A 9,564-nucleotide genomic window follows, 5' to 3' on the forward strand; every position below is an offset into this window, starting at 1 on the left:
TCGACACACGAACGCGACTGGCTGTCCACGTTTGCGCCTGCTGATAACAATAATATTCACCTTAATTGCGGCGCACCGCGTGGCGAAAGAGCAATCATTAATATTTCACCAGTGTTGGCTTACGACGCGCGCCCACACCTCATTTATAATTGATGTCGTCTGTCAGTATTGAGTTTCCCCGGCGCAAAATCACGACTCATCTAATTGACTGGCAAATATTTGCGTCGAATTAATTGCACTTAATGTTCGTCACTCTCTCGCTGCGGGGTTTGGACAGGAAAAATCAAACAAGCACATGTTTCGTTTGGACAGCAAATAATTTATTATTACATAAATGGAATGACAAGACGGTGTTTGCGTGCATTGGAATGTACACAGTTATTATGGACGTCAATGCACTTGACGTGAGCATAAGTATAATTCGTTTTCAGTATGTACTATAAGGCAACTGGCAGAATGTGGTACGCGAATTGGTTGTCGGGCTACGTTTATATATTTAAGTACATTCCTCTCGAGATCAAATAAAATTAACTACGCTAGATACAAAGTTAAACTTTAAGGCTTCATTTTGAATGGTGTATTGGTACTTTTATGTCGTCTTACAATATGTAATATATCTTATACAGAGAACGTGTCAAGTCTTTTTGAGCAAGTGTAAATATTGTGCAAGGCCTCTAGTTTCAAAAGCTTCTGGTCAAAAAATGATTGTACATTTTGCAAAAGATATTTTACAACCAAGAAAACTACAAAACCCCAATTCTCGACGCTTATCAATGTATTTGCATAAAAACTGGCAGTGTGCGGTATGTATAGCTTAGTTATTATTAGAATAGGGTAGGGAAATTAAGACGAGTGTTTTGATGGAATGGCGACTAATTTTAGACGGGTTTGAGCTCTATTTAGATGGTATATATTAGACTGTTTTTACTCTTATTTTCCAAAATATCACATTGTTGAGGGGTAACAATTTATTTACCTAGTTTTAGTTTCTAAAAGAAGCTGTAAGGATAAATTGATTTTTCTTGATAGCAAATTTTAAAATAGTTTCTGCAAATGGTTGAATAAAAATTGAATCGAATTTTGGAACCAACAGATAAAAAAAAATAAAAATGAGAAACTGTAAGGAAAACTTGTTTTTTTTTTTAGGAAAACCTTAAATTCAACTTGAATTGTAAACCATTTTGCTCTATTAAATGTGGTTTGTGGATTCACGAATGATTTAAGACGATATTTTGTATGGCTCAAAAGTCTTAAAATTGTGCGATTCATGCTCATTTGTTGTAAAAAATAAATCAGACCCGCAAAAAATGACCAATCGTCTTAATTTTCCAACCCTATAGTTATCAGTAATTTTATTTGGTTTTTATTTATTTGGACCACATTAGAGAAATTTGAAATCACCACGGTCTCCACATGCTGTCGTGTCCGTCTGTCGCGTGCCTGTGTGCATTTTCCGCGTCACCGACGCGGTTGCTGGGCATGACGTTGATAGAGGGAAACGCCAGTCTGGAGATTTTGCTGTTGGAGGCGTCGGCGAGCACCTCGACGTGCCGCTTGGGCGGCGGGGGCGGCTTCATGGAGAAGTCGAGTACGTCCTTTGAAGTGGAGGATGTTGAGCAGGAGGCCCCGGACGAGGAGGAGGAGGATGAAGCGACGGCCAGGGTCTTCAGCTCCAGGGTGAGGGCCGTCGGCTTGATCAACTGCGGCGGGGACGGACTCTGCGAGAAGGGGTAGGAACTGGAAGACTCATCGCCGCTGCTGGTCGATGACGGGCTGAAGATGACCGGTGGCCGCGCCATGGTCGGACTGAGCGACCTGTGGACAGCCGTGAAGGCGCTCAGCCGCGACGAGGAGGCCATCGGCGCCGGGAAGTAGGGAGGCGTGGTCGACGAGGACGGCACCACGAAGGCGATGTCGCCGCTCGGCAACCGGCTTTGCACCAACTGGACTCCGTTGCCAGTGCGGGTGTTGTTGTTGTTGACGTCGCCGGCTGGGAACGGCATCTGCGGAGAGGCGTTTGGCGTGCCCTGCACCGGCGTTGGCGTCAACACCGGCATGCTCGGCGCGCTGGCGTTGATGTTGTTGCTTGCCTGGCTCTGTTGTTGGCCGATACTGCCGCCAAAGTTGAAGGGCGTCAACTGCTGCAGGCCGTTGACGCACTGGTTCAGGTGGCTCAACAGACGTTGCCTGACGGCCGGTTCGACGTCTTCGAGGCGGGCGATGTAGCGGCTCACCTCGGTGGCGCATTCGCTAAATCCGTTTTTGAATTTGTTCAGGACGCCAGGGTCTGTGGCGACGGCGATTGCCAGTTGCTGCCGCTGAACACTCTGCAGGTGCCTCACCGTCATCTCCAGGATGTCTGCTTTCTCCAGTTTTGAGTGACGAGCAGGCTGCAATCAAAAATTAAAACAATTTTAATTTAGCTGTGCGTTTAATTTAAATCGAAGTGTGCTATTGCAAAAATGTTTCATCACACTTGGGTCTTAAAAAAAATATATTGACAGAAAAAATTCAGCAATTGTTTGTTACTGAGAAAGAATGAATGGGTTGGAGCATAAAGACAACAGGGAAAACGGTTACAAGCTGACAAGCCAAAGAAATGTCCCGATAGATGAATTGATATTTTTATGCCAATGCATTCAATCCAAATATTTTCTTCTCACGCAAATGTTTAACTGTATATTGTTACGCACAAGTCCTCTTTTTTCTAACGACTAGTAAAAATTTTCCCACCATTCCAATGCCCATTTTTATAAAGCGCTCTCATTAGTTTTGCTCCTTAATATTCAGTCTGTGCGTGACCAGCGGACTTTTATTCAGACGAACGGAAAATAAAACAAAATTCGCAGCGGAACGCACACGAGATGCGAAGGACTGAGACTTGAGAAAGGAAATGCGAATCGTAGCAGCGTTTGCAAATAAACGAAAACCACGCACTCAGAGCCGGTTAAAATGAGAAAAACAAAATTTACTTTGTCGAGTCCACGGTTTACGGCCAAGGGCAAGAAGTTGCAGTTCCAGTTTTTGGATGTCCCACGACCAGTGCGAATTATGCAAAATCGGGTGCGTGTCTTTGTTTAAAAGACAACCAGCTGGGGTCAGCGTGCACATGGACGCAGACAGACTTTGTTGCCGTGCGCACAAAAGCCGCTTGAAGACGCAACCCGTGTTCAAGATGGTAGCGGTACTTTTCAGCTGGCCGCCCCTTGCAGCGATGCACACGAGGGTGAAGTGTGATCAAACAACCCCTGCTTAGGCCGGCCGTGGGAATCTCGTCTCAAGCAGCTGATGCTTTATGCAGCAGCATTCGCTTTCAATCGCGCCACCCCTTAATATTTTAATTTGAAGAAAAGCCGCCGTCGCTTTCCCACACGCGAAAGAAGCGTGGAGCGGCGGCGCAGCATTTTAGTCGTGCGTCTGCAGTAATGAGGGTGCCAGCACGAAAGGCGCAAACAATGCCAGAACAGCCCCTGCCGCGCTTCTTTTTGTCCGAGAGCAAGAAAAAATTATTGCTCTCGCGTAGAAATCGAAATCAGACACACGCATAGTACTTTCCCCTATCTGAAGAAAGCAAGCGCAGATGCACACGTGAGGTCATTCCGTATTATACGCCGAAGGGATGAAATGAGTTTTCACTTTCCAAAGACTCCGCAACACGCGTTTTCGGAATTAGAGTAGTAAAAACATTTATATTTATCACGAGGGTTCTTCATTTTTACGTTTGTGTGCCTATGTCGCAATTTTTCTAACAGCGACCATTTTAAAATTTCCATTAGGTCGGTGAAAATTAAATCAATTATTTTAAGTCACATTTAAAAATATTATGTACTTAAAGAAGCAACCCTTCGAATTTTCTTATTTTATGTTCTACATATTAAACAATGATTTAAAGGGGCTAAAATGTGCAAAATTATCCCTATTAGTTAATTCTTGTTATAAACCATCTATGCAAAGTGTTTACTCATTAAAACACGTCAAATTTATTTATCTTAATTAAATGCCAAACAAATTATAATAAAAAACGCAAGGGAAAAATTCTTTCCAGTTGTAATACTGATAATTCAATAAAATTAGCTTTTAAATTCTTCAAATAAAACTTGGTCATCGTCTGCAATTTTAATTTCAATAGGTAGACCATTTTTAACATTCTCGAAATCATTTCGGCTGGACTCTGGGCTGACATACTGTCCCACGAGACGGACATTGAAGGAATTTGGAATGAGTTGAAGAAATACTCACGTCTTTTTTCATGGCGTCGAGGATGAGTGACTTGAGTTCGTTGAGGCAGTGGTTGATTCGCGCCCGTCGTTTCTTCTCCATGATGGGTTTATTGCACTGCAACACACACACACAAAATAAGAAATTACTTCTCGTCCTCTTCAGGGCTTTCAATTTAAAATCGCTGCCGGCGTAGTAAAAAAGGCTGTGAGAACAAAAACCGGCAGCAGCAACTAATCCGAGATGAAATTAGCGAAAATGGGAGCCACACGCAAGTCGATGCTCGCAGCGTTTTGTTTTCCAAGAAATCTGTTTGGACGCGTGCCTCCGGAGCCGAGAGTCTCGGCTGGCGTCGCTTTGAAAAGACAAACAACAGTTTTTCGGCCTGCCTCGTGTTGTATGCTGCTGGCACTCATTTCAAAGCTTTTATCTCGCTCGAGTTTTTGTATTGCGTGTAATTACACTGCTTTTATGGCGGGATTTACATTCAGACAAACCAACGAAAGGCGAAAGGAATTATCCTCGCGCTAGATGAGAGTATTATCCCGTTTGAGCAACACGGCCGCCGCCCTCGGCTCAGCCGGCGCGAGGGGATTTGTTCTCCACGTGTGATAAAAGAAGTATAATGCAACTAACGTGCGTCTATTTCGTCAACTTGGAGACACCAGCCAACAACACTTAATGCTCCATGACCCATTTCATGAAAATTGAGACTCAGAAAATTACTACATTTAGGTCTGGCAACGATCATAATCAAATTTGATCAAACTGGAGCACATCTGATAATGCGTCACTCTTATGAATTTATTTAAAGTGGATTGATACAAGGCATCAATCGAATTGAAAATTATTAGAACTGTTAGCTACAGTAAGAAGCTGACCATCAAAATTATTCAAAAGAGGACCTTGCTACAGTAAAAATTGATATTTTGCCAATTGTATCCAATATTTACAGCACTTGACTGACCATATTTTCTTGGCAGATTTCAATTCCAATGGCGTACGACACTGTTTGTTGTGAAATAAAATAAGACTTGCAGGGAAACAGCCCTCGTCATTTGAAAAGTAGCCAATTTCCTCCAAAAAATTGCTGCATTGGGCAATTTTGGCTAATAGCCTACATTTTCTTTGGAATTTTTTGCATTGAATGCTAGGATTTTCCGGGATTTTGCAGAATTAATCCTTTTTTAAAATGTGCTGGAGAGTCGATTCACACTTTTGACCTTTTTTTCTTTTAGCTTAAATTTTTAATTATTTATAAATTATGGGCTGTCTTGAGTCTTGAATAAAAATCATCATGTAAAATTTTTTATAATAAATTACCCCGTTAATCATGCACCATGAAGAAATTTGCGTATTAACTGCTGTTTGAAGAAGAGCGGAAGTTGATGAGGAACGGAAAATCAGTTACGCGAGAAATCCGAGTCAATTTACCGGCGGAAAGGAAGTCATAAGGAGGCGGCGGCTCATCGTTTCTCTTAATTTACAAATCAACGGATTTTCCATTCATCCGAGCGTGAAGGCGCAGTATAAACACGAAATAAAGGAGATTCGAAATCGTGGTGTAATTAGCGAGGAGCAAGCAGGAAGCGCACCTGCGCCGGGCGAGAGTTAATAGAAGAGTCATGATTCTCAGGCGGCATTTGCATCCAGCCAACAATGCCAAGGACACCCACATGCAAACCCATGATACAAAAACACAACATTCACACACACACACTGGAGGAGGCGGATCACGAAAAGCCGCCCTCGAAATTCGTTCATTGCATGCAGTGCGAGTGAGTGAGTGAGTATCGCGATGCGAGCGCTGAGCACACACCTGTTGCTGGGCGCGCGGCTGTTCATTTATTCCCACGGATCGACACCTGTGTGTCCCCGCGTGTTATAGCGGCTTCTGTGCTGCTATCGGAGCCGCTTCCGGCCACCCCCAACACCGCTGCGCTTTCGGTGAATTAATGCATAATATATACTCAAGGTAAAGCGAGAGCGGGAGGATTTGATAATGATTGCTTAAACAGCGGGGGCGAAGGATGGGAAAGGTAAAAAAGGATTACTCGGTGCGGAAACTTAGAGGGGAACATTTCACACGCTTCAGCAGAGAGTGTTTGGCGCCATGACATAATACTTTTAATATGTGTATCATAGAATTCCTTCGCATTGCGTTATTAAAAAGATTTTAACTCAAGAAAAATAAAATCTCTGCGTGGAAATAATTCAAAATGTTTAGCTCTGCATTTATCTAAATAATCCAATCTTGGCCGTACAATCTTGGAAATTTTTCATTTAATCTAATAGATTTATTTTCCTGATTAAACTTTTCAAAATCTCCCTATACTGGTTTAGCCTTTTTTATTCAATAAATTCCCTTGCGAAAGAAATCAAAATTTTGAAGCGTCATGTTAACATTAAAAATTAGGTCAGTTTTTAAATTATAATCCTTGATAAAAAGACCCAACAGATATAAACAACTCTCGAGCACGGGATTAATAATGGAACATTTTTCATCACCACAGAAAAAAAATCTCAGCAGGAGCCAATTTGCTAGAGAGTGCGAGGATGATTTACGCCACACAATTATCCACGGCAAATTTCCCGAGAAAAGCAACGAGCAGGTGCTGAAAGTCCATCATTCAGTCAGCTCGTTAATTTGCCGGTTTAAACAAATAATGCAGCCGAGCGACAATTATCCAGGCATGCATTATTATTATTTGCGCGGCGCGGCGGCGTTTGATAAATCCAAGAACAAATGCCGCTCACGGCGCAAAACACACTGCGAGTGAGTGAAGAAAGCAAGGCTTATCTGGCGTGTAATCTCTCGCGCGCCCGCCAGATTAAAATGGATAATCTTTCAGCACATAATATGCGCTTCTCATCTGCATTTTTATCGCGGCTCGGCATCAACACCTCTGCGGGCGCTTGACAGTTACACCTCCGAGTGCAAGATAATTGCCAGAGAGGCTCTTTCTCGTGCACCCAGAGCAAAAAGTACCACGCAGCGGACGACGCTAACGAGGCAGGCTTGCAAACAATGCAACTCGACACTTGGCCGGTGTTGCGTTGGCGCTCATTAATAAAGATGAAAAATAACTGACACTCGCTGTCCTTTTTATAAAAATGCCCCACGCTGGGATTTTTATAAGGGGCCGGAATATTTCTTTGCTTGGCTAGTCTTGATTAGTCCTTCAGCCAGAAAGGGAATTGATAGTCAAAATATTTGTCAGCTCAACACATTAAATTTATTTTTTGACGTTTAGATGGGAAAATTTCTAATCCCATCTAGCAATTTACTCTCCTATTTAAAATCTTAAATTTCTTTCAACTTCATTTTCCCACCATGAAATTTATTTGAAAATCGAGCAAGACAATTATGCAAAGAATTGCGCAACAAACTGGCCGGCAGGGGAGCAGGCCAATAAAAAAAGCGCAAACTGGATCCATAATGATAAGCCGGCACGCACTTTTTTGCGTGCGTCCACACTAATAAAATGCAAATCGATCAGAGCTGAGAGCCAAACGCCGATGGATCCTTTCCTACCGAATGCAACGTACACGTGTGAATCGGACGAATTTCGTGTTGCGCGCCAAACAAGTGGGAAACGACATAATACTACGGCAGCTAGTGTACCGAGACCCACACGGCGCACATACCAAATTACCTGCGTTTATTCTCATGCACGCCGTTCAAAAGGCGCGATTCCCACATAAATTATCAGCGCCGAGTGCCAACAACGCGACCTCTTCGCTCCTCGCGTATTTCTAATTTTATCACCACTTCACCGCAGCCGAATTATAATAAATATATGCAAAGTTTGAGGAATCCAGGCGTGATTTAAATTATCATTCAGGGATGTTTGACATCCAATTAGAGACCAGCTCGGAGCACGAGAATTATGACCTCGGGCCGATTAATTATTCAGCCGGCATAATTTAAGAGAGTATTGACAGTGAGCTGGTGAGCAGGATCATCAGCACGCTTGTTAATGACTTGCGGCAGAGGCATTTTCCCTCCAACCAACAGATTTGACACTGTGCATTCGAGAAAGACTCAACAGGCGGTCGCTTGCTCTCCCATGGGAGAGAAAGAATAATTATTCTTTTTGCTTTGCGCGGGTGACAAGGGTGAATATTTCAATGGGTTCTGGAATGGATATTTTTGTGAGATTGTTATTTTTGTCACGACGCATCCTTTTTTACACAAAAGAGCAAGGCGAGGGAAATAATTGAAAAATTCCTCAGTTCCACATTCCTTCAAACAAGCCCCCACATAATTTAAACTAACATTTTGTGCTGATTTAGGATCCACTCATTTTACTCCAGGTTTAATTAATAGTTGATTAAGTTAACGTTCGGGGGAAACCCCAGCAGAGAACAAAATAGGTGAGCTTGTGGGAATAGAAAAAAACAAGAGATCCCTCTTCGTTCAAAGAGAGTACGATTTTCATAGCGACAACGCGCAAAATAAAGGCTGCCCACGTGGTGAATTTTTAAAATAAAAATTGTGACTAAAGTTCGAATAAAAGCTAAGTTTGAGTAACCAAAAGTTAAAAAGCAAAACTCACTTTTCTCAACTCGGCCTTGCTCATGGGTGTTGCGTTCGGGGTGGACAAGTTTGATGTCTTGACCACCGACTGCGAGAGGCCCATCCGGTGATACTCCCGGTCTTGCTGCCGGTGTACGAAGTCGTCGTCTTCCATCTGCATCTGCATTTCCCAAGCTGCAATATCCAAAGGAGCGCGCATTGGCGGCGTTTCCAGCGTGGACTGACTCACACTTCGTCGGGTACTCATTCGGGAGAGAGAGAGAGAAAGAGAATGAATAAAAAAGCAACGCACGGCGCCGCGGACTGAGTGAATTTCGCCGTCCTCGGAGCGGGCAGGCAGGGGAATGAAGGTGGGAGTTGTAGTGCAGCGATCTCGGTGCGGCAAGAGTGAGTGATGCTATTTCGGCGGAATGCCTCAACATCCCTTGAGGAGAAGCAGGCTCCGCCCTCGAGGGTGGCGCTTTGGCTGTGCTCTGCTCCCTTTCCTTGCGGCACAGCACACTCGGCGCGGGAAAGGTTAATTTGGGTATAATGTGTATGTGTGTGTGCTGCGATGCAGGTGAACCCTCGCGGACATCTGGCCGCGTGACATACGCTGCGAGCGTGGGAACTTTCTTGTTCGTGTGGCGGCGGCTGCCTTTGCCTGCACTTTCAATCGAAAATATGATAATGCGCTCGACACGGCGGCAGGCCAGTCATAGCCCTGCGAGCGATAACTCGGCTGACCCTGCTCGCTTTTTGCGCACTCGCGCTGCTTGTGCGGTGCGATAAAATTAACATTGTGCACTCTCTCGACTGTGAGCGTC

General features: G+C 43.8%; 1 protein-coding gene across 1 annotated transcript; it reads right to left on the bottom strand.

Annotated features, from left to right (window-relative positions):
* Nucleotides 1-298: 298 nt before the first annotated feature.
* Nucleotides 299-9,208, bottom strand: LOC135940108 (transcription factor HES-1-A-like). The gene is made up of 3 exons (XM_065484857.1): nucleotides 8,778-9,208; nucleotides 4,240-4,335; nucleotides 299-2,390 (listed from the first exon to the last, which is right to left on the bottom strand). Exons 1-3 carry the CDS (start codon nucleotides 9,003-9,005, stop codon nucleotides 1,398-1,400), a joined length of 1,317 nt encoding a protein of 438 aa, XP_065340929.1. The 5' UTR covers nucleotides 9,006-9,208; the 3' UTR covers nucleotides 299-1,397.
* Nucleotides 9,209-9,564: the final 356 nt, after the last annotated feature.

The sequence above is a fragment of the Cloeon dipterum genome, chromosome 3 (genome assembly GCF_949628265.1).
Source record: "Cloeon dipterum chromosome 3, ieCloDipt1.1, whole genome shotgun sequence".
NCBI classification, from domain to species: Eukaryota; Metazoa; Arthropoda; class Insecta; order Ephemeroptera; family Baetidae; genus Cloeon; species Cloeon dipterum.

Excerpts from the sequence above, each read along its gene's own strand:
- LOC135940108 (XM_065484857.1), bottom strand. The coding sequence starts at position 9,005 with ATGAGTACCCGACGAAGTGTGAGTCAGTCCACGCTGGAAACGCCGCCA. Across the intron at positions 4,336-8,777 it reads GCAAGGCCGAGTTGAGAAAA|TGCAATAAACCCATCATGGA; the intron begins GTGAGTTTTGCT and ends TGTGTGTTGCAG. Across the intron at positions 2,391-4,239 it reads TCGACGCCATGAAAAAAGAC|CCTGCTCGTCACTCAAAACT; the intron begins GTGAGTATTTCT and ends TTTTGATTGCAG.